Source organism: Phacochoerus africanus, chromosome 8 (genome assembly GCF_016906955.1).
Source record: "Phacochoerus africanus isolate WHEZ1 chromosome 8, ROS_Pafr_v1, whole genome shotgun sequence".
NCBI lineage: Eukaryota > Metazoa > Chordata > Mammalia > Artiodactyla > Suidae > Phacochoerus > Phacochoerus africanus.
The window spans coordinates 965,519-993,297 of record NC_062551.1 but is presented as its reverse complement, the minus strand read 5'-3'; the positions used below and the strand labels follow the sequence as shown (position 1 = coordinate 993,297).

Here is a 27,779-nt window from a genome sequence, read left to right as displayed (position 1 = left end):
AGCTGGGCAGAGGGAAGTGCAGGCCCTGGCAAGGATGAGACGGACAGGCCGTTCCTGACTGACAGTGTGGAGTTGGGGTGCACAGGAAAACAGCTGTGGAAAGGGCTGCCTGAGGCTCCAGTGGTCGCACGACCAGCCACAGGAGGAAAGGGGGAAGGCTATTGCCACCCCAACTTCACAGACAGGGTCTGAGGCCTGCCTTGGGCCTCCTCCATGTTGGGCTTTTCTTCAGGAGATTGTTCTCAGCCTGGAGCTGGAGGAGCCTGGAGCAAACCCTTCCTGCAGGCCACCTCCCAACCCAGGCCCACTTGGGAAGCTCCTGTCCAGCCTGGGCCAAAAGGGCTCTGAGCCACTAGCTGGGCCACATCAGAGGCACCCAGAGGGACTGGCCTGGTGAGTCTGTCCCTGCGTCCCCTGTGTTTCTGCCTTCCTGCCCTGGCTCTGCCCTGTGCCCTCTCCCCTGCCCTTCCATCTGCCTCTGACTCTGCCTGTGTCTGGTCTGTCTCCATCCAGCCCCCTCCTGCACCCCCACCTCCCACTCCTTGACTCTCCATCCTTGTCCTGCATCTTCCCAAGCAGGGATCCCGGAGCCTGGGTGAATGGGTGTGGTCCGTGGGGCGGGGTGTGGTGGGCGTGCTTTGAGGGCGGGCCTTCTGGGACACCTCCTCTGAGACGCCTTCCTCGTGCAGCTTCCTTTCCAGTCTTGCCCAACACGGTGCTCGTGTGCTTGGCTCAGCCACCCGCAGGAATGAGGCGCTGGCTGGGCCTCGCCTTGGGTTCTTCCGGGCCGGCACTCAGCGACCCCAGCCCCAGCCAAGCTGCAGGTGCCCTCAGGCAGCTTGTCCCCAGGACCCCACAGAAGGGTACCAGGGAGGAAGGAGGCTGGGGCCTGGCCCCAGGGTTTGTCCCAGACGCAACCTCCTGTTCGGCTGTTGGGAACAGACAGAAAATGCTGAACCTCAGCCCCTCGGAAAGAGACACACCCTGCCCCCTCCCTGTTCTCCCCCAGGGGTCGGTGCCAGGCTTGGGCGCCCTGCTCTGCTGACCCACCTGTCGGCACCGGGGGCTCACTGCCTCCCGGGCCAGGGCAAGAGGGACTGGAACTTGGAGCCGTGGAGGCCCTGCAGGAAGGCAGGCCTCAGCTCCGTTGAGAGCTGGTCTTGGGGCGGGAGCATCTGGCCTGGCAGCTGCCATCAGAGCTCAGTCGTGCCCCCACACAGCTTGCGGTCCCAGCCCAGTGCCCAGGGGACTGCACCTTTGTCTGAGGGAAGGGCCTGCGCAGGCAGGATTCAGAGCAGGGCGTGAGACTGGCCTGGGTGAGAGGGATGTGTTCTCAGGAGACACAGGAGAGACAGCAGGGCGAGGCACGCAGAGGCTGCGCTGATGTGTTTACAAGCCAGGGAACACCGGGTGCCACCGGAAGGCGAGAGAGAGGCAGAGACCCAGAAGGAACCAGCCCGGCCGGCACCCCTGGCCTCCAGAGCTGTGAAAGGCTGAGCTCCTGTCCTGAGCCCGTGGGGGGAGAGCCTGCAAGGCTGCTGCCCCCTTGCAGGAAGTGAGGATGGCTGTGGGCAGGGCCGAGGCAGGCGGGAGCAGCCTGGGGGCCCCATGTACCACTAGCCAGCGTCTGTCAGGAAGAAGCAGGGGCGCGCTGGGGACGCACGCTGGCCACGAGAACGTTTCCTGCAGACCAGGGCTCGGCAGGCCCTTCAGTGACCTCAGGCGCCTCCCTGTCCCGGGGCCTGCGCTTCCCAACTTAGAGCCGTGGGGTCCACGGCTCCTGCTTGCAGGAGGGGAGACCTCCACGCCCTGGCTCTCCTCTGCCGGACGTGGCACAGACGAGAGGACCAGGCCAGCCGGGGCCCTCAGCCTTGGAGGGTGATGGGCCCACCCCAGGGTGATTCCGCCCTTTGCAGGCCTGGGCTCAGTCTGTGTGCTTTTTAGGCTAACAAAGGCAGCACCCCAGGCAGGTGCTTCTTAGGGTGCACCATGCTTTAAAGTTTCCGAGGCGTTGTCACCCCCTCCACCCAGACTTAGAGTTGTGTTGAATAAAACGACAGCAGCCCAACGTAGAAACCTGGGGTCGCTCACAGGCCCCCAGCCCCCAGGCTCTGCTGGCAGCTCCCCCGTGTGGGCAGGAGGAGGCAAATGCAGACGTGCACCTGACAGAGAGGGGACGGGGGACCAGCCCTGGCGGAAGACTGGGCAGCAGCACAACGGAGGGCCCACCCCACCCACCCCAGGTCACCAGCGCCCCAGGCCACCCGGACCAAACAGCACAACAGACAAGTTGAATCAAAGAAGCAAGCTGCAGGAGGGCGCTTAGACGGAAACCCTTTCACAGAAGGTTCAAGAGTATCGCCCAGGCTGGGTCCATCCCCAGCCCCATTTGCAAGGACTCGACCCGGGCCAGGGTCCCACTGGGTGGGGTGCCAAGGAGGAAGGAGGACTGGGAGGTGGGCCCACCCTGGGCCGGGGGAGGGGTCACTTGCAGGGCGGGAGGAGGAAGAGGAGCCAGGCGCTTCCCGAGGAGGAAGCGGTGCCTGGATTTTCCCCAGGTGTGGCCGCAGGTATAAAGGGCGCCAGGAGCCGGCAGCAGCCAGGGCAGCCGCCAGGGCACACGCGCTAGGAGCCCAGCCGCCGCCGCGATGGTGAGCTTCCTGCCCCCGCGCCCCGCCTGGACGGTGCCGCTGGCCCTGAGCGGTTGCTGGTTGGCTGACCTCCGGGCTGAGGATGTTGGGAGAAGGCTCAGGAAGGCCTTCAACGTTGGGGGAAACGGGAGCCAGGACCCAGGAGCCCGGGTGCGCAGCGGAGCGCGGGGCTGAGGGGCTAGAGGCCCCAGGGCCTCCGTTTCCCCAACTGTGGGGGGGTGGGGGGGCTTTCCACAGGGAGCAGAGCGAGCGCGCTGGCAGTGAGGTGGCCCCTCCCAGGGTCTCCTGACCCCCCGCCCTCTATCCCCCAGCTCTCTCCTGGCCTCCTGCTTCTGGCCTGGCTGCCCGCCTGCCTGGCTCGCCACAGCCCCCCACTCCGGGCGGGGGCCCCGCGCTGCTACTCGGCCGAGGAGCTGTCCCTGGGCCACGCCCCCCCACACCTTTTGGCTCGAGCTGCCAAGTGGGAGCAGGCTTTGCCGGTAGCCCTGGTGTCCAGCCTGGAGGCGGCAGGCCGCAGGAAGCGACAGGCGGGGTCCCCGGGCGGGATCCAGTGCCAGGTTCTGCAGCCCGAGGAGGTGCTGGAAGCAGACATCCACCAGCGCTCCATCTCTCCCTGGAGATACCGGTGAGCGTGGGCCGTGCCCTGGGTGGGGGTCCCCCAGGGCCCCCCAAGCCTCGGTGCCTTTGCCGCTAACTGGGCGGCGCCGGGCCGGGGCCCCTCAGCTGAGCTTCTCCAGCCGGGTCTCTGACTCAGCCGGCCCTCGGACCCCGGGGCCCCATCACGTCCCTGCAGGGCGCTGGGCTGGGCAGGGGGCCGGCATCTGCGCCGCAAGGCCGGGCGGGTGGGGGCAGCCATGGGGCTGTGGGCGGGTCGGGAGGCACTGGCCACCCACCGGCGCTGACTCCCCATCTGGCCCGCAGCGTGGACACGGACGAGAGCCGCTACCCGCAGAAGCTGGCCTTCGCCGAGTGCCTGTGCAAGGGCTGCATCAGCGCCAAGACGGGCCGCGAGACCGCCGCGCTCAACTCCGTGCCCCTGACCCAGAGCCTGCTGGTGCTGCGCCGCCAGCCCTGCTCCCGGGACGCTGCGGGGGCGCCCACGCCCGGGGCCTTCGCCTTCCACGCCGAGTTCATCCGCGTGCCCGTGGGCTGTACCTGTGTCCTGCCCAGGTCTGTCCAGTGACCACTGGCTCGGCTCCCCGACGGGCCAGTGGAGGCTCTCTCCAGAGAGGCCTGTCCTACTTGTGTATTTATTGCTTATTTATGAGCCCCCGGGGTCCCCGGGCGGGTCCCGAGGCCCCAGGCTTCAAGGTGGGAGCCTCCAGCGGAGACCAGGCCGGCCCCATGCTGGGAGACTTAGTTCACGCTGCTGCCGCGTTAGCGGCTGGGCTGGAAGGCACGTTTTCGCTCTGGGAGCTGACGACCAGTTGACGGCCACCTCCACCCACACGGCCCCCCAAGCTCCCCTTACCGCTCACCCCATTGCTGGCCACCGGCTCCCTCGTCCCAGCCCCCTGGAACAAGCACCCCTGTGTCTCCAAAGCAATGATTCGTTTTTCATATGAAAATGTGTTTTTTCATGGACACGGCCCCCAGAGCACAGCGTCGCACGGAGCAGACGGAGGGCAGCGGGGGAAGAGGGCCCAGCTGTCCTGCAGAGGCAGCCGCTGCCCGCTTCTGGCATGTCCCCTCCAGAGAGGTCTGTGCCCAAACCCAAGTGCGCCCAGCCCAGGGTTTTTTTTTTGTTTTTTTTTTTCTTTTTGTCTTTTTAGGCTCCTATTCATGGCATGTGGAGGTTCCCAGGCTAGGGGTCCAGTTGGAGCTGCAGCCGCCAGCCTCCACCACAGCCACAGGATCGGAGGATCCGAGCCGCGTCTGCGACCTACACCACAGCTCACGGCAACGCCGGATCCTTCACCCACGGAGCGAGGCCAGGGTCGCCCCTGTGTCCTCACGGGTGCTCGTTGGGGTTGTTTCTGCTGAGCTGCGACGGGAACGCCTTTTCTTTCTTTTTTCAGGGATGGTTTTAACAGAGTGGAGCCCAGGTGTGCCTGGTGCCCACCTGGCCATGTGGTGGCTCCCGGCCTGGGGATGGGCCTCGCTCCCAAAGCTCGGCCCTCCCCTGACCTGACTGGCATGGGCATGGCCCTGGCGTCCCTCCCTGCCCCAGGGACAGGCACCCTGAGGGTGATTTCGCGGGGGTTGGCGCCAGCAGCTCTGGACGCCCCCCTGAGCTTCTGCCCACCATGGATGGCCTGCCAGACAAGGGGCAGCCAAGCTGACCGCACCCACAGGCCAGGCGCCTGGCCTCACGCAGCAGCACATCCTGGCTCAGGGCACGTTTCGGAGCACTGCATTCAGGGGCTCGGCAGTTCTGGGCCAGCAACACCCCCCTCTGGAGCCTGAACTTCCCTCCCTGTGACGGTCAGGCCTGGCCAGCCCAGGGGCCGCTGTGGGCCGCGGAGCTGCAGGGCGGCCGTCCACACCTCTGCCGTTTTCACCCTCCAACTGACGGCTACACTGTGTGCGAGTGCCCAGGAAGGGGGTGGATCAGAGAAGGCTTCCCGGAGGAGGTGACCTTTCTTTGTCTTGATCCTGGAAGGACTGACTCTCCAGTCAGCACATACTTACTCTCTGCCATGTGCCCAGCCCTGGGACAGAGCAGTGAGCAGACCGGACTCCTGGGGACTGACAGCCACAGGCCACGCAGTGAAGCCCGCGCTCGGCCTGGTTGCTGGTGAAGGAACCAGAGACGGGGAAGGGAGAGGGGCTGCAGTGGAGACCACCTGAGAACAACCGGGTAGCCGTGTGGGGCCAAGTGTTCCAGGCCGAGGGGACCGCCTGTGCAGAGGCCGAGGCGGCCTGCCTGTGCCTGGGGGTCAAGGGAGCACCGTGGACTGAAGCTGGGTCCTGAGCGGACAGGGCAGCGCTGGGAGCGGCCTGGGGGGGGGAGTGGAGGGGCCATCGGACTTACGCTGAAGACAGAGTGTTGGCTGGCGGGGCAGAGTGCCCCTCACCCCTGGTTCTGAAAGCATGGCAGCAGGAGGCCAGGGCTTTAGGCCCTTTCCAGGGGGAGGGGGAGTGGGTGCCCAGGAGGAAGGAGCTTCCCAGGCGAGCATGTGAGCTGAAGCCAGGCGAAACTTGGGCTCTGCCGTGGCTGGTATGTGCATGTGTGTATAAACGCGCGCGGGGCGGGGGGGGGGGGGTAGTATGTGTGTGGGGGGGTAAATTTCAGTGCATGTATGTGTTATCAGAGCAACCTGGGGTTCACTGGTCCACTGACTGCACCCCACCCCCTCCCCCCTGTGAAAGCCACCGAGGAGTTGGTGTCTTTGGCACACAAGCTGCCTGCTCTCCCACTTGGCACCTGGCAGTAAACGCTGGACTTGCCCCGCCCAAGCCTGTGTCGGGAGACTGGCTTTGCTGCGCGTGGGCCATGGACACGTCTGGTTCAGCCACAGTTTTGGCAACCTTGGCAGATGGATGGAAGTCAGGAGTGGGCATCGCCCTTGGCACAGCAGCCCCACGGTGGTCTAAGGGGCACAGCAGGGGATCCTGGTGGGTCGGGGAGCTGGTGGGACACACACACTCCCTCCCCTAGGCCCAGGACAATCCTTTCCAAAGGAGAAACGCAAACACATGGAATTCCAGATACATATTTCATGAAACAGCTGATTCACCAAGACCCCAAGGCCCCCTAGAAAGATGACAGCACTGCTACCAGTCAACCCGAAAGGGGACTGCAGGAAAGGGGTGCCCCAGGGCCGGGGGCCTCCCACACATGCCGCCCTCCTGCAGAAAGAGCCCTTGAAGCTTCAGCAGGGTGGGGAGCCACTAGAGGCCCTGGTCACACAACCTCGTCGGTCACTGGCATGGGGTTTTCCTGGGGGCCCCCCGTAGGGACCCCTGCCACTGCCTCCTCGCCTGGCTTCTTGCGGGCCTCGGCTGGGGGCCGGGGTGGGGGGTTGCTGGGCGGCTGCTTGATGGTGCCACCCACCTGTGGCCGCTCCTTAGGCTTGGGCTCGATGGGGGTCCACTGTTCCCCACGGATGGCTGCCTGTGGGACATGGAGGGAATGGGCCAGGGGTCCTCCTGGCCACCCCCGCCCCGCCCTGCCCACATGCTTCCCCCATCCCTGCCTAGAGACAGGACAGAGGCCAAATTCGGTAAGACCTGAGGTGCAGCTCAGAGAGAGTAAGAGACATCCCTGAGGGAGTTCCCGTCGTGGCACAGTGGAAACGAATCGGACTAGGATCCATGAGGATGCAGGTTTCATCCCTGGCCTCGCTCAGTGGGTTAAGGATCCCGCGTTGCTGTGGCTGTGGCGTAGGCCGGCAGCTGTAGCTCTGATTCGACCCCTAGCCTGGGAACCTCCATTTGCCGCAGGTGCGGTCCTAAAAAGACCAAAAAAAAAAAAGGCCTGAGGCCACACAGTAGAACCTGGCTCTGGGAGGGGCCTGCAAGGGGAGAGGTGGTGCTGAATCCCTGGGCTTCTGCAAGATCCTCTGGAGGCCACTCCCAGGCCCCCAGCCCAAGACCAGGCTTCATCACGGGGCCTGAGGGCCAGGCCGGAATGGCCCAGTGCTGAGCTGAGGCCAACAGCTCTGGGTGGGGCAGGCCCAGGAGGGCGGCCAGGGGCTCAGGCACGTGGAGGGAAGACTGGGCAGTGCAGGGAACCTGCTAGAACACAGCCTTCTGGCCAAGGCCAGGTGGACCCGGGAATGCCCGTCTTTAACTCTGATGATGACAGTTAGTTTCTCATAACAGGTGGCCAACATACACCACGGGGCAGCTTGTAATTACGAAGCAAGAGAAGAAAATAAACACCTATAATCACACCTCCTCACTTAAAAACTGGCACACCATCCGGAAAGGTGCAACCGTGCTGCTGATAGAGGAGAAGGCGGAAAATACGGCCTGGGGCGGGGAGGGGCACTTTGAAAGAGCACGACCCATAAAGCAAATCAATGAGGTAAACTGCGGTTCCTCCGCCCCACGTGAGACGTCGGGGACCAAGTGAGATGCTCCGCTGAAAGGGCGGGAAAGCCCACGATGCCCACGACGCCCACGGGATGCCCACATACACACGCGAGGCCTGCACATGAACAGCGCAGAGACGCGGGCAGCAGCCCAGGGAGCTCAGGGAGAAGGCGCGCAGGCAGCCGAGGCCCAGGAGGACGCCCAGAGCTGTAATTAGCGGAGGCTCCAAGGGAGGACCACCAGGCCCGGGGCCTCACTCTGGGAAGCTGGCCACCACGACGGGGACAGCGGGCGGGCGCGGGGCGAGCCGGGGGCACCAGGCACAGAGCAGCGCGGGCTGGGCCAGTCTGTGCCCGGGGTCGCGTGGGGCGGGGCAGTCTCACTCCCCGCCCCCGCCGCCCACCGCCCTCCGCCCAGCTGCGGACAGGGCCTCACGCTCACGCCGCCCACGCTCACGCCGCCCACGCTCACGCCGCCCACGCTCACGCCGCTCACGCTCACGCCGCTCACGCAGGTCCCTACTAACAAGCGGCATTTACTCAACCGCGACTCCAGGCAAAGCACCCCTGGCGGTTTCTCCACGTGGCGTCGGCCCTGCCCACTAGCTTCCCAGCTCCCCAGGACGTGCTCCCCACCGCACCCCAAATCGGGCGAGAGGAGTTTGATTAGTGGACCCCAATGCAGCCACGTCCCCTCTCTGGTGGCTGGTCTGGGAAGTGGAACCCGCCGCCTGCCCCCCGCCCCGAAGCGCTGCCGTGTGGATTACGGGGGCCTTGGGGATGGGCCGGCACAGTAGCCGTGCCTCGGACGGAGGCTGCGCGGCCGCTGTCCTCGCGTGAACAAGTCGCAGGCTCCCGGCCTTCGCTCCGCCTGCGGGCCGGCCGGGGACCCAAGGTTCTCGAGGACCAGCAGGGCTGACCACAGAGGACGCCACTCACCAGCAGGTAGATGCCGCTTGCGATGGCCAAGCAGGCTGTGCCCAGGATGGTGGCCAGCAGGAAGCCAGCAGGTACCGACAGCCTGGGGACGGGGTGGGAGGACGGGAGAGACAGGAGGGCGGTCAGGAGGGGACTGGCGGCCCCGGGCCTGGGTCAGAGACCACAGGACCTCAGGGCTGTCCCAGGACGCTGTACACAGGACGTACCCAGCGCTGCCAGGGGGCAGGCTTCCACCTTTGGGGCCCTGAGCTGTTCTGCCCGCCTTTCCCCTTAACTCGGGCTCGGGCCCAGTCTGGCTGCGGAGCAGCCGCGGAGGCACCGCGATGGGCGCAGGGTGAGACGCTGAGCAGAACCCAGCCGGGCCCAGTCCCCCCACGGCCCTGATTATTCCTGATGGCAGCTCCTGGGGTTGAGGTGAACTGTTCCAGTGCAAGCAGTGTGGACGCAGGTCTGGGGAAGCCTGGGAGGGCCCTGGCCCCTCTGCGCCCGGACCGCGCAGGCCTGTGCGGCGGAGCCCGGGCCGGCGGGCGGGGACTCACCCGAGGTGCAGGAAGGCCCGGATGTAGTAGTTCCTGGCGAGGGGCCCGAACGCCTTCACCACTTTGGTCATGTACTTCTGTCCACTGGGCAGAGGGAGGGAGGCAGACGCGTCCACTCAGCGCAGCCCGGAGCACCCCAGGCAGTCGGGTGGATGCTGGGCCCCTCGTCCGCCCCCCCGAAGGACCCCCCAGCAGGGGTACTTACCAGCGCTCCATGGTGGAGCCCTTGGTCCTCCGCCCGCGGGGGTACTCCAGCAGGCAGACCAACACGCCCGCCGCACTGCCGCTGCAGTCAAGGAGCCGCCGGCCCAGCAGGGAGGGTGGCTGGTTGAGGGGAGCAGAGGGGAGCCGCAGCATCCAGCCCTTGGGGTGGGGGCGCCGACCCCTGCCACGCCCGCCTGCCAGGCCCCAGGCGCGGGGAGAGGGTCTGCGGCGTCCCTGCTCGGAGCCCCCCCTGCCTCGCCCACGCGGCTCCGCTCGGGGCACCGAGCTTCTGAGGGGGGGGCAGCAGCCTCTCCCCTCTCCCCCCGCCCCCCCCTCCCCCGGGGCGCAGCAGCGGAAGGATACATGGAGTAGGTGCCCAGGTGCCACTGCGTGAACTGGCCGGCCGTGGCCACGATGCCCCCTGTCATGAGGACTGCGAGCAGAAGAGAAGCATTAGTGGGTGCCCCGCAGCGGCCTGGCCACCTCCTGAAGGGACCGCGGCAGGTGTAGGGGCGGGAAGCCTTGCGGCACCGCGCGGGGGAGGGAGCCGAGGACCGCTGCGGGCACGCGGGGGCGGCTCAGCTGTGACCTTGTCGCTTTGAGGCTCCGCTTTGTGCATTTCCAGCTACACTGTTGGTTGTGGATTATGTACCTGCCCCGCGATTCTCCTCGCTGGGGGTTCGTGGTCGCTGTCGTCCTGGGCGGAGCCTGCCTCTCCCAGCCCTTTACCTGGCTCTGTGCGGGGCTGTGCTGCGGGCTGCGGGATCGCGGTTTTTCTCCCCAGTAATTTCGTGGTGGTGGTACCATAAGCCTGGGGCTCGGGGGCATGAAGCCCTCCCACGGTGTCGGGCTGGTCCGCGCCACCCCGTCCCCAGGATTTCCAGGGGTTCCCTGAGGTACAAGTTTCCTGGCATCTAGGAATGTGCTTTGTCCAGGCTCCACGTGGTGGTTTGCTGGGAGCACCAACTCACTCCTTCGCTTGTCCAGCAGCTTCTGCTGTGTCCATCAACCATTTCTTTACCCTCTCTCCCGCTTTTGGGACATGCCACTTGTTTCCAGCTTGGGGCTGTTTTGAAAAAGCTGACAAAGCTCGAGTTTTCACACCGGAACCAATTTGATAGTGGCTGTAACACTAGATTGCAGATAAGTCCTTGTTTTATTTGCTTTTTCTCTTCAACAAGAGTTATTTGTTGCTTCTGCTGCCTTCTGCTGACTAGATCAACCTTTAAGATTCCGCTTCCGGAACCGTGTGTGGACCTTAGAATGTGCAGCTCCAGTCTCACCCGAATTACCCTTGACTATTAATCGTTAACAGTCAGTGGACTGTCCTTCCCTCCCGACCCGGTTGGTGGTCCCTGTGCCCCAGGGGGAGGGAGGGAAGCCCTGCGCCAAGCCCAACGCAGGCCTGAGTTTCCAGCCGTTGTGTCTTGTTGGTGACTTTCCCATCTGGACTCCGGTGGCAGATGGCCCGTTTCCTTGGAGGGAGCGATCTGGTCTGTTTCTGGTTCAGGCAAGCCCTCCCCAGCTCTGGCTTCAGGAGTGCAGCTCAGCTTCATCCCCAGATCCCACTGGGTAAAAGCCCTGACTCCCGGCACGCCCCCCCCCCCCAACCTCAGCCGCCTTCACGCTTGCTGTGCGGTCAGCACTTTTGCGAGCTGTCTGTCGGGAGGGAAGGGCCATTTCCTGGGTTTGCGCAGCACCACGTCCATGCGTCCCGGGGTGCCATTTCCTAGGCCTGAGCCTCGTCGTCAACAGGAGAGGCGCCAAGAGGCCAGGGGTGCACGCAGGGCCTCCGGGTCTGGCTGGGACTCAGGGCTGCATTGTCGTGAGGGCATGTTAGGTGGGGGTAGGTGGGGCTGGCTGCTCTGAGAGCAGGTGGATGTGAGCTGAGAGGTGAGCGGGGGAGTTGGCCCTTGAGCTCCCGGCTGGCTGAGAGGCTGGAGGGGAGCGTGCTCAGCCTCCGTGGGGCTTCCTGCAATTGCGGGGATTGAGGGCTGCGGGGTGCCTGGGTGCCCAGTTGGTACTGAGTCAGGAGGAAAAGTCCTTTGATGGTAGAGGAAGCTGGGTTGTACTCGTAAGTGGAGCCGCGGCTGACCTGTGCTTGGGGGATGGGGGGCAGCCTGAGGTCACCGCTCCGGGCAGAAGTGAGGAGAGAGCCACCCACTGACCCACTGAGACTAGACCAGAGGCAGGCTGGCCTGCCTGGACACAGAGCAGACTGTGGGGGCACCCCCCAAATGTGACCACCTGTGCTCTCCTCCCCGGGATGGGCCCCAGGTGACCGTGGTGGGCTAGGGCCCCCCCTTTCCTGTATTTCCCTCCCCTTTGTCCGTCCACTCCCCCGGGGGTGCAGGGCCTTCCTGGGAGGGCAGAGTCCTGAGCCGCTTCCTCTTGCCTCAGACCCTGCCCCTCCTGAGACGTTCCAGCATCCCAGTGCGTCCCAGTGCGTCCCAGCACAGGCTGCAGACCTGCTCCCCCACCAGAGGCAGGCCCTGGGAGCTGGGTGGGAGGGGGGCACGGGGGCCGTTTACAGCTGCCGTGTGCAGTGTCCTGAGCAGACTCAGGGCTGGACCCCAGAGAGAGGGGTGGTCCTGGGCGAGGGAGCCCCCACTCCAGGGTAGGAGGGGCCATGGGGTGCATCAGGCTGGGTTTTCCCAACCCTGCTGGCCGGTGACTCTCCGGAAACCACCGGGGGTTGGGGGGCGGTGGGCGGGGGCAAAACGCCTTTTCTCCGACTGCAACTTCCTCTTTTGGGGGAGCGGAGAAATGGGGAGATTAGAGGATGGGGGTAGGGCATGATGGGTCTGCGGGGGCCTGAGGGCCCTCAAACCCCCTTCCACAGCCCAAAGCCTTGGCTCTGGTGGCTGCAGCCTGCTCCCAACGCTAGCCCCCAGATTCCTGCCCGCCGCGAGCTGCACATCCAGTCTCTAGGCCTCCAGCCGACTTCCTGGATCGTCAGTACCCCCCACCCCGAGCCTGCCCCTTTGCTCCTTCCCCGCTTCCTCAGCCTGCACCCTGGGGTACCCGGGCCCTGTTCCCTCCCACCCCCCCAACCTCCCCCCCACCCCCCGGCCCCCGCCAGGTTGCCGCCTGCCCGCGCTCCAGGCTCAGCCACCCTCTGCAGCCCCCAGTTGTGGGAGCCCCGGCCCCACTCACTCAGGCCAGACGCCAGCGCCTGCTCGTTGGCCCACATGGCCCACTCGATCTGTCCCATGGCGATGGCACTGCCAGCACCACCAGACGCAGCTCAGACCCTTCCACCCGCTGCCCCAGGGCTCTGCCTGCCTCCAGCTCCGCCCCCAGTTCCCCCAGTTCCGGCTCCACCCACCACCCAGCCCCAGCCCGGGTTCCCCAGGTGACAGGCCTGGCCAGCAGGCGGGGTCCCAGGGCTGCCTGCGGAACCTAGCCCCCGCCCCCTTCACGAGGGCCAGCACACCAGAAGCTCAGGAAGGGGCCCTGCCCGGCCTACCCAGGCCTTCCACCTCGGCGGGCCCAGAAGCCTGGCCTCGGCAGACTCCTGCAGAGGGAGCAGGGACTCAGGCCAGGACCCCCAACGCCCCAGCCTCGTGGGGCTCCCTCCCTGGAGCTCAGTGCAGTGCAGGCCCAGCCCCCACCCCACCGGGCCCTGCGCTAAGGCAGGGGTGGCCTGGGCCACCACGGGCAGCGGGCAACCCTTTGCTCAAGGGTTAAGTTGAGGGTCTGGGGAGCTTCTGAGAAAGTCCAGGATGCAGAAGGCCCAGGCCCTGGCCTTTTGCCGCCTCCTCCCTCCGCCCCCTGCAGGGTCAAGGTCAGCACTCTCCAGCCAGCAGGTGGCTGACCCTTGGGAGGAGTCAGAGGGCGGTTAGGACAGTGGGGAGGGACACGGAAGAGCGGCTTCCTGGGAAGGAGGGCCTATGGGTTCAGACGGCCGCGTCAGCCCTCCTGCCCGCAAAGCCGTGTCCCACCCTCCTTCCTGGGCCCAGACCTTGTCCCCAGCTTGTCAGCCTTAGTGATCACATCTGCCAGGTGTGGCCCTGCCTGTGGCTGTGGGGTGAGCAGGGGCGGAAGGTGGGTCCCGTCCCGCGCCCGCTTGGGGTGAGCGCTGCCCCGCAGGGTGACCCAGAGAGTGAACAGACCAGGCGGAGCCAGTTCCACAGCCTTTACTTCACTTCTCGGCACAGAGGATGCTGCACGCGCGGGCCCTGAGCTCAGGGTCCGGCAGGGCATGTCCGGGAAGCGTCCCGAGACCTATCCTTCAGCTCTGAGGGCGACACCAGTCCACCCCAGGTCATGCTGCTGCCCTGGGGCAGTGGGAGTGGCCCAGAGGGCCTTTCACTGGGGGACGCACTCGCAGCTCCGAGCCCAGGTCTTGTCTCCTGATCCAGGCTCCCGTGTCGGCAGAGCGCCGTGTGCAGGTGCAGTGAGGCGAGGTGCTGGGGCCCGCTCCTGACTAGGCACCTGCAGGCGTTCCTCCACGGCCCCCACTCCACCCCAGCTTGGTGCCCGGCCCAGAGCCAGGCACCATCCACCAATCCCAGGAAGCCCGGCAGCCGGCACGCCAGGTCCCCCTCCCAGCCAAGCAGCCCCTTGTCCTGGCGGCAGTCCATCTCCGTCGAGGAGGCCATCAGGAGGTCAGCTTCGGCAGGCCATCGGGGCCCAGCAGGTGAGCGCCAGGGTCATCCAGGACTTGAGGCCCAGGGCCCACCTGGGAGGTTGAGAAATCAGTGTCAGGCAGGTGCCAGGAAAGGCCAGGTCAAAGATGACACCTCCACGGTGACGCTGGGGCGCGGGCCCAGTCCTCAGGTGACGGAGAGTGGATGACAGAGACCAAGGCCCGGGTGCAATCTGGGGAGACCCTGCCTCGTCGCTCTGAGCGGGGACCTGACGGCTCTGCTAGGCCCCCGCCTTCCCCATGACCATGGGGCGCCCTTCCTCGCACAGCAGGTGGCCTTAGACGTCCCCCCCCCCCGTGAGTGCGCGGGAAACGCCCGGTGCTTTGACAGCCAGGAGCAGGGGTACCGCCACTTTATCATTGGCAGCCCGGTCTCCCACCAGGACACAGGGAGGGGCAGGGCCCCCGCTGAGTGGCCGGGACTCACCTGAGTGGCTATGATGTATTTGATGCCACCAGGGGTGGGGTCTGTGCCCAGTGCGGCTTTGAGCTCGTCTGAGAGCAGGGCAGGCTCCACGGGCAGCCCCTGCAGAAACCTGCGGGAGGAGGGCAGGGCTGTCCTGGGTCCAGGGAGGGAGGCGTGCCGAACAGACACCCCCGAACACGGACTGCACGTAACGCCCAGGAAGAAAACGCCTCAGCCAAGCTCGGCCTGGTGCCTAAAGCTACAGCCCCCACTGCCCGTGGGGGCCACGCAGTGAGCCCACAGCCCCCTCGTCCTTGTCACGAGGTCTGTCCTGCCTGCTGTGTAAGGAAGGACCCAGGGCCTCCGACGAGAGGCGGCACTGCCCCCCATGGTAGCAGATAAAAGGCTCCCTGGTGGGCACATGTCTCCCCACTGAGAAGGGGGCCCCCGAGCACAGCCGCTGTCCTCCCAGGAGCCGCTGGCTGCACGCACACATGCCCCGGGCCGAGGTCCCAGCGCCTGTGGTCCCCACGCGGACACCCGCCACGGCCTCCCCACCTCCCACCAAGGCTCCCGGATGGGGCCACAACCCACTTGTCTCCGTTGGGCTCCGGAGGGAAGCTGTGCTGCACGGCGGCCACAAACTCGGGCACGGTGTCGTCCAGGGCGAAGATCACGGCGTTGGGCCCCGCGTCAAACGAGTAGGCCACCTGGAACCACACGGGCCGCTCAGCACGGGGCCTCGTCCTCTCAGCCCCTCCCGCGCGGACCGGTCGGGGGCGCTTCCAGGCGGGGGAGGCCCCGGTGGAGACCCCCGCCTGCCTTGGTGCAGCCATGGTGCGCGTTGAAGCGGTGCACCAGGCGGATGACTCGCCGCGACGTGTCGCTGAGGTAGGAGATGGGCGGGAAGGTGTCCAGGCAGGTGGCATGGAACTGGTTGCTGTCCTTCATGGTCAGCTGGCCGAAGGCCTGGAAGTCGCGCTCCCGGATGCAGCGGGCCATCTCGGCCATGCGCGCCGGCACCAGCGCCTCGGCCCGGAACTGCAAGGCAGGGGCCCAGTGAGCGCCGCAGCCTCGGGCCAGAGGCGGGGAGCCGGCCACCCGCCCGGGCAGCTCCCGCTGCCACTGACCCTGAGCAGGGCGCTCGTCTCCACGCTGGTCTGCATGCCCGCTGTGCTGCCCATCAGCTTCTTCTCGGCGCTCACCTGCAGGCAGGGAGGACGCTGGGCCCGGCTGCTCAGGGGGCCAGTGGGGGGGGGGGGCGGAGGCGGGGGCCCCCACTCACCACGAGGATGAGGACGCGGAGCTCTGGCCAGTGCGACTCTGGGGCCACCTGCTGGGCGATGCTGTCCTTCCCGTCAGCCCGCTGCCCCATCTGCCACTCCACGAAGCCGCCATACAGGCTACGGCAGGCGCTGCCCGAGCCCCGGCGGGCCACCTCCGAGAGGTCGCCCTCGACCCCGTAGACCCGGGCCAGGGCGCAGGCTGCAGCGGAGGGGAGGGGGTCAGACAGGCTGGGGGCCCGGCCCGGCCCGTGCTCGGCGCCACCAGGGACGGAGCCTCGGCCCCAGCTCCCAGGGCTGGCTTCACCATCCACGTGCTCACACGGGCCCTGCCTGGAGGCACCCTGCCGGCTCAGTGGGGCACCTCTGGGGACCTGGAGGCTGGTGGGCCGCGGGGCCCAAGTTTCTCTGGGGAGCTTTGAGGGGTGCCATGCAGGTGGGGTCAGAGACGCAGAGGGCTGCAACTGTGCGTGCCCGGGGCTGCTGGCAGAGGCCTGGTCAAGAGTGAGATGCCAGGATGCGGACCTGGGGTCTGTGACACCAGCTCTCTGATCCCTGATGCCCCCGGGTCTCAGGCTTTGAGAATGACGTGGCCGCCGCCCCTGTGCCCGGGCTGGGGATGGGCCCTGCTGGAGAGTGAGCCAGCGGGGCGTGGGGGAGCGGAGCGGGATGGGACAAAAAAAAGAGGGGTTCCCAGTGAGCTGAGAGCCTGGAGGCAGCAGCACCCCTCGGCTTCTGCTACGTAAACCAAGAGATCGTCCCCGCTTAGGGTTCAGCCAGTGCGAGGGGGCGTCTGTTACGGACGGGCCCCGGGAGAGGTCAGCGTCCAGCTGTGGGATGCAGCCGGGGCGCATGTCTTGAGGGCACCCACCGAGGCAGGCGAAGCCCGCTGCCGAGGAGGCCAGGCCCGCGGCCGTGGGGAAGTTGTTCACCGAGGCCACGTGGACCTTGTAGCTGAGGCGGAGCGGCAGCGCGTCCTCGTCGCCGTCGCTCTTCCGCTTGCGGGCCAGGCGGCGGACTGCGGGGCAGGGTTGGGGGCGTGGCACCGTGGGTTGGTACAGCTGGAACCGGTCTCAGCCCCAGCCAAGCTGACAGGGGTCCGAGGTCCCGGGGTGGGGGGCGGAGGGGCAGCCAAGGGCTCTGTGCACTCCCGCCCCGTCCAACGCAAGGCAAGGGCGCAGGGAATGGGACGGGCGTCCCCGGGCCCCCCACTCACTCTCCCTCAGGCAGGCCTGGATGCGCGGCTGCCCCACGTCCTCCTCTCGGCCGTTCAGCCAAATGCGGTCCTCGGTGAAGTCTTTGCTGATGGCGGCCGTCGTGGTGGTTTTCAACTGGGAAAGCAAGCACAGGGCCAGCTGAGGGCAGGGGCCAGCTAAGTGCCTCTTTCTGCGAGGGACCCCCTGCCAGGGTCCCTCCTAGTGCCCACTCAGGGCCCTGGCCTTGCTGGAGAACACGAAGGTGGAGGAGGAGGAGGAGGCCAAGGCAGGCCGGCCGGCTGGGGGTGGCACGCCCCGCAGGTGTCCAGGGAAGCGGGCACGGCCCAGGCCTCCACCGCCCAGCACAGAGAGGAGGGCAGGGACCTCCAAGCAGGGGCCAGGTGTGTGGGCCTGCACGCCGAGTGCTCCCGACGGCGTGGGTCGGGTCTGACACAGGTTCATTGGCTGGGGGTTCGCTGGTACCACATGTAAACAGAGACTGGGTAAATGGTTTCCCGGTGTCCGTGGCCAGCCCGTGCTGACCTGATGCTGGTGCAGCGTGACGCTCAGGGAAGAGTTGATGGGCAGGATCAGCTCCTCATCGCGCTTTCCCCCTGCAACAGACACCCGCCCGCAAAGCCAGTCAAAGCCAGCCCGCTCCTGCGCCCAGCAGCCTGGTGCACTGCTGCCCCGCCCACCAGCATCCCTCCCGCGGTCCTCCCTCAATCCCCCCCTACCTGCTGCCCTCCCACAGCTCCCCCAGCTGCCTGGCACTGCTCTCTTACTACACAATCTAAGTCGTCTTCCTGCTGTGCCCCCGCCTTCAGGAAGCCCTCCTGGATTGCTCCCCCAAGAACAGAGCTGGAGGCCAGTCCCCTGCTTCACTGCTTCTGTTTTATCTTTCACTCACTCTACAAATACCTTGGACTGCCTGCCAGGCCCTGAGTACTCCAGCTGTAAGGCTCTTGCCTTTTCCTCCCAAGCAGAAGAGCACTGGTTACTGGAAGCTCCTCAGATCTCCTGCTCGCACCCCCCAGAGACACTGAGAATGCCCCCACTTCCGCTGAGTACTTCCACTCCAGGCACATCGCAGGTTTGCTGTGACACATGAAAGTAAATCTTCCAGCGAATCTGACTAGGAACCATGAGAACACAGATTCAATCCCTGGCCTCACTCTGTGGGTTAAGGATCCGGCATTGCCATGAGCTGTGGTGCACGCTGCAGGTGCGGCTCAGATCTGTCGTGGCTGTGGCTGTGGCGTAGGTTGGTGGCTACAGCTTTGAATCAACCCCTAGTAAGGGAGCCTCCATATGCTACGGGTGCAGCTCTAAGAAAAGAGACCCCCAAAAAAAGTAAACCTTCCAAAAACTGAAATTTAAACTCATGCTCAGGCAGGCGCACGTGCTGTCCTTCTGAGTGGGACCTCTGGGGTGGTGGGCAGAAGACGGATCCTGGCAGGTTAATCCAGGAGAGCCCAGAAAGACCCGCATAAACCGCCCAACTGATAAAAGTGCAAAAGCGGTTCAGCAGAGGAAGCTTGGCCTCCTCCAAGGCTGCTTGGGCACCCCTAGCCAAGCAGAGCCGAGACCCCTGTCTCAGACCTCGTGCAAAAACATCACTCAAAATGGATCACAGACAGCAATTTGAAAAAAAAAAAAAACCCACTGAACCTGCTAGGAAAGAACGCAGTAAACGCTTCAGGATGGAGGACTAGGAAAGAGGGCTCAGACTTGATACCAAAAGCCACTCTAAGGGTGGAGAAGCTGCCGCGCTGGGCCCCACCGAAACCTAACAACTCCGGCCCTTTGAAAGACCCTGTTCGGATGAAAAGACAAGGAGCTACACAGTGGGAGAAAGTATTTGCAAATCCTTGCACTTCCAGCAGGGATTACGATCTAGAATACAGAATGAACTCAGAATTCAAAATTCAGTGGTTAAAAAGCCACATACCTATCAGAACGGCTAAAATAAAAGCTGGTGACAACACCACGTGCTGAAAAACTGGATCACACGCACATTCAACGTTGTTGGTGGGAATGAAAAATGGCACAAACGTGGGGAAACTTGGAAAAAACCAAGCATGCACCCACTCTGTGGCCCAGCAGCTGTCCTCCAGGGCGTTTATCCACCAGATTGAAAGCTTACGTTCACACAAAACCTGTACTCAAGAACTTACAGCAGCTTTATTCCTGATTCAAATCGGAAACCGCCCAGCTCCCTGGAAAAGGCATATGGCCAGGCAAACTATGGCCCCTCCGCGCTGGGAAGAGGACAGGACAGAAGTACTGAGTCGAAGAACCACCCGGGGACTCTCCAAAAAGGAGCGAGCCAGTGGAGCCGATCCCTGGCACATTCTTGAGACCAGAACAAGACAGACACCGAGAGCAGGCGGAGGTAGCGTGGGCGTGACCGTGAGCGCCAAGCCCTGCGGCCCCCACGGGGATGGACGTCCTGTAGGGACCGTGTCCCCCGGTGTCCCGCCTGCAGAAGGTGCCGAGCTCCGCGAGCCGCACCGCAGGCCGGGTGGACAGCCGGGACGGAGAGTCCTCACACCTGCACGCGAACCTACAACCACGTCCGCACAAGAGCCCAGCCCGCCTGTCCCGCGCGCGGAGGACCCGGTCCTCCGTCCAAATCCGCCCCTCCAAGCCTCAGTTTCCCGGTCCGCAGGGCCCCCGCGGCCCCGGGCCCGCGCACTCACAGTACTTGATGACCGCGATGTTGACCGGCGCGGTGCAGGTCACCACTACGGGCTGCTGCTCCGAGGCCATCTCCGAAGACCTGCGCGACCCCGGCCCTCTGCCGCCGGCTTCCCTGACCGACGCTGCAGCCGGCTCCGCGATTGGTCGGCGCTGCAGCCGGCTCCACGATTGGCCTGCGCGGCCCCACCTGTTCGCCTGCCGCCCCATCAGCGGCGGGTCTGGCACACACTCCATCTCTCAGCCAATGAGCGGGATCGGACGATGGGCAGCCGACGCTGAGCCCGCCCCCGCTGGCCCGCGGACACGCTGCGGCTCTGCGCAGGCGCGGGGGTTGGTGGGCCCTGAAGCGGGGTCCGCGCAGGCGCCGCCTTTGCGCAGGCGCGTGGCGGCTGCCTTCCCGGGAACGCGGCGACGTCGGGGCTGAGCGAGGCTCGGAGGGAGGGACGGCGCGGTGGGCGTTCTGGGCCGTGGGGTCCGGGGCTGAGGGAGGAGGCGGTCGTCCGCGCTGGCGTGTTGAGCCGGGTCGGGAGGCCTGACACCCTGGAAGTTCCGGACGGAGACTCGAGAAAGGGGGCCCGCCGCCCGAGGTCCCCACAGATCCCTCCGACCAGTGCTTGGGTTGCGGGTTAAACTGCATCGGAAGTCGGTGCTTTCAAACCCCACTGCCCTGTTATTAAACTCCGTGTAAGCAAGCTTTTTTTTTTTTTTAAACATTTTTTTATTTCTGTCCTCGTAGGGCCGCACCTGCAGCATATGGAGGTCCCCAGGCTAGGGGTCTAATCGGAGCTGTAGCTATCGGCCTAGACCACAGCTCCAGCAACGTGGGGTCTGAGCCGCATCTGCGATCTACACCACAGCTCACGGCAACGCCGGATCCTTAACCCACTGAGCGAGGCCAGGGATCGAACCAGCATCCTCTTGGATGCCAGTCCAGCCAGCATTGTTTTTTCACGGTTGAAATGGATTGCCACGTGTTTTATATTGACTCTTTTATTGGTGTAAAATGCACCCCTTTAACCACTTTTAAGCATTTGGTTGTAGCGCTAAGTTCCTGCCCCATGGTTCCGTAACGATCACCACCCTCCACACCAGACCTTTAGAATTTCAGTGAAACTCTATTCGTTAAAGAGAGAACTCTGTTTTCCACTTCTTCATCAAAATTTATTTTTGGCTTTAAAATAGTTCAGATTTCAGTTGAGGTAGGAGAACCCAACATAGCCTCCCACTCTGGGCTCAGCCACCAGCTTTGTTCCTGGAAGTTTCGGTGTAGTCTTTTTTTTTTTTTTCCCCAGTGTAATCTTTCATCAACGTTTTATGCATCATGTGAGCAAAGAGCTTTCTTCCCTCTTAGGTGCTTCTTGGAGATCGTCCCCAATGCCGTAGCTGTGGCGTGACTTGTCCAGCACGTCCCCTGTTGGTAGACCGTTTGTTACCAGTTTTTTGGAGACAAGCTGCCTTTTTTTGCAAGTGTGAGTCCCTTGGGAGAAATTCCGGGAATTAGCATTGCTGGGACTAACAGGATGAGCCCGAGCTAATCCTGGTAGCTGTTGGCAGGGTCCCTCTGGAAGTTTCCTCTGACCGTTGAAGTTCAGCCGCCAAAGCAATGGAGGGAGAACCTTCCCCAGCACAGCGTACAGGGGTTCGTCTGACTTGGGAAAACTGCAGTCTCACCTTTGTTGACAGTTGTGTTTCTGACGGTTGGTATTTTAACTTTTTCTTGGAATCACTTTTCACTTTGATGCAAAGCCACTGAAACCTCCTTTGAAGGGGTGATGCGGATTGATGGGTCTGGACGGCAGCGGCAGTGCGAGCTGTGATTTCTGTCCCACCGTGGCGGGGATGGAACACACCGCTCCCGTTCATTACGCATCTGTTTTGTGCCAGCCGCTTCGCCAATGTCACCCTGGTAACTTGTTTTGTTTATGATTTAGGTATTGGCTATAGAGTGAGTGTGTCACCATCAGATCGCATGTTGAAACCTAGCGCCTGATGGGAATCACGTAGGCATAAATGCCGGACTCTGCCCACGTGGGCAAAGAGGCCTCTTTTTGGGGGGGAGTGAACAAACCCCCTAAAAGAGGCCTGGACGAAGACACCCCCCCCCCCCGCCCCGGCCGACCTTGTCAGCCTACGTACATGTGTAAGATGAAGTCGTTAGAGGGTTTGGGGGTGCGTAGCTGTGAAATAAATACGTTTCTTCTATCTTCTGTTTTTTTGTCAAATGCGTGTGGGTTAATGCCTGTTGGGTCACAGTGGGGGCGATAGGACAGAGGGTGGAAACTTGAAGGCAGGCCCACACGTTCCGATCTGTTCCGTGAAACCGTGTTTCAGAGGGGCTGGTGGTGGGCGCGGGAAGGCAGGGAGCGAAGCGCGAAGCCTTAGGGCTGAGGCCCGAGCCCCCAGCGGCCCCACGGTCCTCCTCACACCCCCTTTTTGGTTTCACAGCATTTTTTTTTAATGTGATAAAATACACGTAACCTAAAAGTTCCCTTCTGCACCACAGACGCGTGCAGTTCCCTGTCGGGAAGCACGGCCACGTGGCTGGGCAGGCGTCCCCTCTGTCGGTCTCCAGAACATCCCGTCCCCGTCGTCCCACCTGAAGCTCTGTCCCCATTAAACAGCGACGCCCACTGCCCCTGCCCCAGCCCTGACACCTGCCGTGCTGCCTTCTGTCTGTGGTTCCAAACACTCCAGGAGCCCGAGAGCATTTGTCCGTTTCGGTCTGGCTCACGTCCTTGCCACGCAGGGTCCTCTGACCCACTAGGGCTCAGGCCTGCATCCTCGTGGATGCTACTTGGGTGCATCCTTGTTGAGCCACAACGGAACCTCCAGAACTTCCTTCTTAAAGGGGAGGCACGAGTCCTTGTGTGGGTGGCTGCTTGTTGTGCTTCTCTGTTCGCCCCGACTGGATGTTTGCGTCCCTCCCGCCTCTCGGCTGTCGTGCGTGAGGCTGCTGAGAACACAGGTGTCGGAAGGCCCTTCAAGCTCCTGCCTTCGGTTCTGGCTGTGCCCGGGGGTGGGCTGGCTGGTCATGCGCTGGTTCTGTGTTGAGGCGTTCGAGGCTGTGCCCATGGCAGGGCTGGTCTCCACTCCCACCGGGAGTGCACCAGCTTCCTCCCGACACTTTTTCTTTCCTCCTTCCCGTTTTTGGGTGTGATGCAGGGTCTCGTGGTTTTGGTGTGCTTTCCCAGGTTTCCTTTTATTTATGGTGATTTCTCAGCGCTGATGAGTGAGCACTTGGGATGGCGTTTCTCAAAGGTCCGCCTGCCTCCGAGTCCCCCAGGGAGCTTGCTGAAGCACAGGTTTGACGCAGGAGGCCTGGGCCGGGGCCTGCGAGTCTGTCTGCCTGTGTAGCCTGCGCCCCGGGCCCGGAGGCAGAGACTGTGGGGCGAGCCCACCCCGCACATGGCACATGCAGAGCAGAACGCACAGGGGCTCTGGAGTGGCCCCGAGCTGAGGCTGATGGGTCAGCAGGGCGGACCCTCGGTCCCTGCGTCGGCTGGACCGCGTCCTGGGAATCAGTGAGGGGGCCGTGCGTCCCCCCTTTTTCTTCCCCCAAATCACCGTTTCTGCACAGACATTTTCCTGTCTGACTCCTAGCCTGGGAACTTCCGTATGCCACGAATGTGGCCCTGAAAAGACAAAAAAAAAAAAAAAAAAAGACGACGCCCCAGCCTCCAAGACTCACTTGGAGAACTGCGTCCAGTTGCCCCCCTGCCTGCCCGCCCCCCCCCGGCTTCCGCCCCTGCTGGCGTCCTCTGCTCAAGGAGGCGAGAATGGGGGGGCCCTGCTCTCCATGCCAGCTCGTCCTGCCTCCCCAGTGCGCCCGTCTGAGCCTGGCTCTTCGCACACACTGACGTCCCAGGATCACTGGCTCCGCCCTGCAGGTCAAGTGGGTGCAGTGTCCTGCGGGTCCACCTACAGAGGCCCTGTGGCGTCCCGGGCAGGTGAGGACCAGAGGGTGGAAGTTAGTAGCAGCAGCAGAAAAGCAGACACAAGTCACAGACTTAGTGACACAGCGCGGTTCCTGCCCCACGTGGGGCCTGTGGTCCGCCCTGGCCTTTGTATTGTGAGGCTTTCAGAATGGCCTCTTCAGGGGGGGGGGCTGTGTAACTTTCCAGTGACCGCAGACAGGGGTCCCAAAGCTTCTGAGTCCTAGACTTTGCTGGGCCGTGCGTGCTCTGATCGCACACCTTCGTTGGGCCCCGTCCAGCGGGCACGTCTCAGGTCAGGGGACATTGGCCACCTCCTTGGGGAGGTGACACCACCCCTAACAAGTGAACAGCACCGCCGAGGGCGTGGCAGCGGCCACAGTGACAACGCTGGGTCCCCAGAAGATCCCGCAGGCACGGGGGCAGCCTGGAGACCACCACACCGAGACCACAGGTGATGGAGGCACGGATACGTTGGCACAAGGACCGTCTGCGGGCAGGGAGACCCCTAAAGGGTGGTCCTGGTGACCTCTGCCCTCTGTTAAGGTGGCCGTGACAGTCGGTGTCGTCTGTGGGCTGGGCCCGTCGTGGAGCCCACCGAGGAGTCTGGGCTGGAGCAGCGCGATGGGAAGAAGCGTGAGGCGTGTCGGCCGCCTCGAGTCAGGGAGCGACCGTGGCAGATGCCACCAGTGAAAAGTCAGGAAAACGGCGCTCCCCTGGGTGGTGTCTCTTCCCCGGGGGCGGGGGCCGCGGTGTCACAGGTGCTCCCGCGTGGATGCCAACACACGTCCCCTTGGCCTCATTGAGGCTGTTGTGAGCGGCAGGATTTTCTGTCTCTGGCCCTGGGGCTCGGGGTCTGGAGAGTGGCTGCCTTTAGACGGATTGGACTTGTCTGAGGGTGACCAACGCTCAGGCTGGCAGAAGCAGTGTCCTCGCCCAGCGGCTCATCAGAAAACATTTGCTGTCTGCTGTGGCACCGAGATGACCGGACAGGGCGGAGCACCTCCCCCCCTGCCCCGCCCCGGGGGGAGGTGGGGTCCTGGGGGGCGCGGGTGCCGGGCTCCCTCCCCCGCCTGCTCGCCTCGCATATCCGCGCCACCTGCATCCGTCCTTGTTCGGAGCGCCGGCCCGGCGACCCCACAGCCTGCGGCCCTTGGTGGAGAAGCGGCAACTGCAGGACCATCTCCCGTGCGGCGCCGTTGCACTGCTTCCGCACCGAGGTGACTGCCGGTTTCCCGGCCTCTCCCAGGCCCTGGCCTGCAAGCGCGCTGTCGTTTCCTGCAGAATCCTTTCCGTGGAAGCCTGTTGGGAGGCGACAAACCTGGCAGAGAGCAGGCGTCCTCCTGAAGGCAGTGCCGAGGCCGAGCAGGGCCCAGTAGAGAGAGGACCTCGGAATGGACTGTTTGGGGACGGGGGTCTTTCCAGAGGGGAGAAGGGGGCCCGGATGACTGGGGCGATAGGAAGGCAGCACCCAGACACACGGAGGGGCGACCACGAGAGGACCCGGAGAGAAGACGGGGTCCGCCAGGGAGAGGCCCCATGAGGCCCCGGCCTGGGGACCCCAGGCCCGGGGACGTCCAGTCCCCAGACCGTGAGCAGGGAGTGTCTGTGGTCACCGCCGCCAGCTCATGGTGCTTTGTCCTGATTTGTAACCCACTGTGCTCCCCACACCTCAGGGTGGGAGGCACAGAGCAGGCTGCTTGTGCAAACAGCAGCTGGGGTGCTCTGGGTGCTTGGGCTGCCTGCCCCTGTGGGCCTGGGGCGTGTCGTGAGAGGTGCCTTCATCAGCCAGCGTCTTGGTGCTCAGAGAGGTTTTTGGTTCAAACAGAAAGGCTCAGGGGGACCAGAGAGCAGACTGCTAGACACCTGCCGTCTCATTCAGCCCAAGGCCGGTGTTGGCGGCCCACATCACACCGCGCTCAGGAGAAGCCTTTCCTTGGGTTATTTTTGCTTTTTGGGGCCGCACCCGAGGCATATGGAAGTTCCTGGGCTAGGGGTCTAATCGGAGCTACAGCTGCCAGCCTACAGCAACGCCGGATCCTTAACCCGCTGAGCGAGGCCAGGGATCAAACCCGCAACTTCATGGTTCCTCGTTGGATTGTTTCCACTGCACCACGACGGGAACTCCAGAAGAAGCCTTTCCAAACCCACCCGTGGCCGTCACCCCGCCCCATTCTCGTCCCTCTCCGTCCTTTGCTTTGTGTCTTGGTTCCCAAACCCCAGGCAGCTCCGAGGACGTGAGCTCCGCCTTCCGCGCCCCCTCCTTCTCTCCCTGCAGGTATGAGACGGGCCTGCGCCCCTTCCTGCACCTCCTCGCGGCCGCCCCTCCACCCGCGCCCGGGCTCTGGTTTGACACACTCTCTGCCATCCTGATCTGGTGCCATCTCTGATTTTCAAGCGAAAAGAAAGCTCACCATTGCTCACTGAGCAGCAGTGTAGCCTAGTGGCCAAGACTACAGACGCCAGAGCCAGAAACCCCAGCCGTGCCACTTAATCGCTGTGCGACTTGAGACAAGCCGCTTGAGCTCTCCGTGCAGCATCCCCACTGCTGGGGGGTGGAGCTGCGAGAGGGGTCCACACCCATCCGCAGGAACCTGGGGTGGTCAGGGGTCCCCGGAGCAGCCCTGGGGTGAGGGCTGCCTGAAGACGGTTGGCTTGGTTTAGTGGGGAGTAAATGACGCAGCCTCCGCAGCTTCCAGTTCTCCAAAGCAAGGGCTCCAGACCCGCCGCTGTTCACCGTGTGCACGAGGCTGGGCAGCTGGCGCCACACCCCACACGCCTCGGCGTCCCTGCCCCGGACACTCACGGCGAAAAGTCCTTCCCTCGTCAAGGGGACGCGTCCCCCCAGCTCACCCCTTTTCAAACACCTGAGCACGACGTCGGGCTCCCCCGCTGCCTGCCCGTAAATAGACCGGGACTGGGGAAGCCCAGGGGGCGGCCTGCGGGGCCTCCCGGGCTGACCGTGGTTGTCAGGGTTGTGCTGGAGGGAGCAGAGCCGCTGCCAGGTTGGGAAGAGCCACGTTTGTGCGGTTAGCTCCAGAGATGGATTGAAGCGGGGCGAGGCTGGCGTGGACTGAGCCCTGCCCCTTCCCTCTTTACGCCCTCCTGCTCCTGCTGCTCGTCAGGTGTCTGCGCTGGGTCAGATGGAGCTCAGCCGCATGGGCTGAGGAGGCTGCCACGGCTCCGGGGGCGGGGGGGGGTCCTGTGGCTCCCGAGGAGGCCGGGCGTGAGCTTGTGCCTGCGGGGCAGACGGCCTGTGGCGGCTGGAATGAGCGACGGTGGGTGTGTGGGCTGTGGGCTCCCCGGGGGGGCAGGTGGAGCCTGAGGCGAAGACGGATGTGGGGCCGTGGGGTTCTTCCACTGCTGGGCTGGGGACCCCATGATGGTGTGAGGGTGGTGGGGCAGGCCGGCCTGAGAAAGACGTGGAGGGGAACTGGCTGCACGTGGGGTGTGAGCAGCGAAGGCCGAGCCCGCGCCGATGCACACGTGACGGAGCCGCGTGGCCTCAGAGCCTGGCTTCTGGAGGCAGTGGATGCAGCAGGCAGCGCAGGCCGTGGCCCCAGTGGGGCGACAGGCCTGTCCCCTGGCTGCTGCTCCATCCCCTGGGCTCGCGTTCCCAGTGAGGGTGACACGTGGGACCCTGGTCCCCGGCATGGTGTCCCAGGACCCGTCACTCTCACAGGTGGTCCAGGACCCCAAAGAGCGAGTGTCTGTGGGTTTCTCCATGTGCCTTTAACCACTTCGGAGGTTCGGTTTGATGCGTTTCTCAAGGATTTCATTATTAAGTTCACTGAAAGTCACCAGCGATCAACTCATCACGTGTCGTCGTCTTGTGAACAGGAGCTGGTCCCCAGACCCGGCAGCGAGGGCAGTTGTGCTGATGAGCGCAGGCCCGTGGCCCTTCCCGAAACCATGCCAGCGCCCGCGGGGCACCCTCTGGGGTCCAGGGTCCTGGGGCGAGTGTGGCCTGCGCTCCGCTCCCCGCCCACCCCTGCTCTGTCCGGGGCCTTGGGCCGGGTTTGTGAGATCCTCAGGTCCCATCTGGAAAATGCCGCTTCACTGACGAGGCAGGGCGTCAAACGCCAACCTGCTTCATTTTATACTGTCAAAGCTCACGTTCTTGTCGGAAAAGTCTTGAAGCTTGCAAAACGGCCAGGCTCTAGGAAGATGGACGGTTCCGCAACTGGCATTTTCTCTCGAAAGCGCACATGTCCCCATTGGCAGGAAATGCTGTCTGTCTTCCTTGAAGTGGCAGGCGTGCTTGGCTCTTTTCTGAGATACTGTCTGCAAGGAGCG

The 27,779-nt window shown here is 64.2% G+C and overlaps 3 protein-coding genes and 1 long non-coding RNA gene across 5 annotated transcripts; 2 read left to right on the top strand and 2 right to left on the bottom strand.

Moving 5' to 3' along the window:
* The first annotated feature begins 1,936 nt into the window (after positions 1 to 1,936).
* IL17C (interleukin 17C) lies at positions 1,937 to 4,407 on the top strand. The gene is made up of 3 exons (XM_047789755.1): positions 1,937 to 2,651; positions 2,963 to 3,276; positions 3,573 to 4,407. Exons 1-3 carry the CDS (start codon positions 2,649 to 2,651, stop codon positions 3,832 to 3,834), a joined length of 579 nt encoding a protein of 192 aa, XP_047645711.1. The 5' UTR covers positions 1,937 to 2,648; the 3' UTR covers positions 3,835 to 4,407.
* Positions 4,408 to 6,291: 1,884 nt separating this feature from the next.
* On the bottom strand, positions 6,292 to 12,625 carry LOC125132474 (cytochrome b-245 light chain). Its single transcript, XM_047789754.1, has 6 exons — positions 12,469 to 12,625; positions 9,676 to 9,745; positions 9,314 to 9,388; positions 9,109 to 9,192; positions 8,570 to 8,651; positions 6,292 to 6,708 (listed from the first exon to the last, which is right to left on the bottom strand). Exons 1-6 carry the CDS (start codon positions 12,524 to 12,526, stop codon positions 6,499 to 6,501), a joined length of 579 nt encoding a protein of 192 aa, XP_047645710.1. The 5' UTR covers positions 12,527 to 12,625; the 3' UTR covers positions 6,292 to 6,498.
* Positions 12,626 to 13,435: 810 nt separating this feature from the next.
* Positions 13,436 to 19,692, bottom strand: MVD (mevalonate diphosphate decarboxylase). Its single transcript, XM_047789753.1, has 10 exons — positions 19,551 to 19,692; positions 17,392 to 17,462; positions 16,869 to 16,983; positions 16,524 to 16,670; positions 15,655 to 15,854; positions 15,500 to 15,574; positions 15,192 to 15,410; positions 14,964 to 15,079; positions 14,391 to 14,499; positions 13,436 to 13,996 (listed from the first exon to the last, which is right to left on the bottom strand). The coding sequence occupies exons 1-10, from the start codon at positions 19,618 to 19,620 to the stop codon at positions 13,916 to 13,918; spliced, it is 1,203 nt and encodes a 400-aa protein (XP_047645709.1). The 5' UTR covers positions 19,621 to 19,692; the 3' UTR covers positions 13,436 to 13,915.
* A 246-nt stretch (positions 19,693 to 19,938) lies between these two features.
* LOC125132476 (uncharacterized) lies at positions 19,939 to 21,758 on the top strand. 2 transcript variants are annotated; one of them, XR_007136257.1, is made up of 3 exons: positions 19,939 to 20,235; positions 20,903 to 21,020; positions 21,106 to 21,758. It is a non-coding gene; the product is annotated as an uncharacterized LOC125132476 (long non-coding RNA). The 2 variants fall into 2 exon arrangements; XR_007136256.1 differs by having other exon boundaries at positions 20,903 to 21,248; positions 21,483 to 21,758.
* Positions 21,759 to 27,779: the final 6,021 nt, after the last annotated feature.

Coding starts and splice junctions, on each gene's coding strand:
- IL17C (XM_047789755.1), top strand. Junction 3,277..3,572: donor ATCTCTCCCTGGAGATACCG/GTGAGCGTGGGC, acceptor TCTGGCCCGCAG/CGTGGACACGGACGAGAGCC.
- LOC125132474 (XM_047789754.1), bottom strand. CDS start 12,526: ATGGGACAGATCGAGTGGGCCATGTGGGCCAACGAGCAGGCGCTGGCG. Junction 9,389..9,675: donor CACCTGGGCACCTACTCCAT/GTATCCTTCCGC, acceptor CTGCAGCGGCAG/TGCGGCGGGCGTGTTGGTCT. Junction 6,709..8,569: donor CAAGCGGCATCTACCTGCTG/GTGAGTGGCGTC, acceptor CATGTCCCACAG/GCAGCCATCCGTGGGGAACA.
- MVD (XM_047789753.1), bottom strand. CDS start 19,620: ATGGCCTCGGAGCAGCAGCCCGTAGTGGTGACCTGCACCGCGCCGGTC. Junction 16,671..16,868: donor CCAGGCCTGCCTGAGGGAGA/GTGAGTGGGGGG, acceptor CCTGCCCCGCAG/TCCGCCGCCTGGCCCGCAAG. Junction 13,997..14,390: donor AATACATCATAGCCACTCAG/GTGAGTCCCGGC, acceptor TCAACCTCCCAG/GTGGGCCCTGGGCCTCAAGT.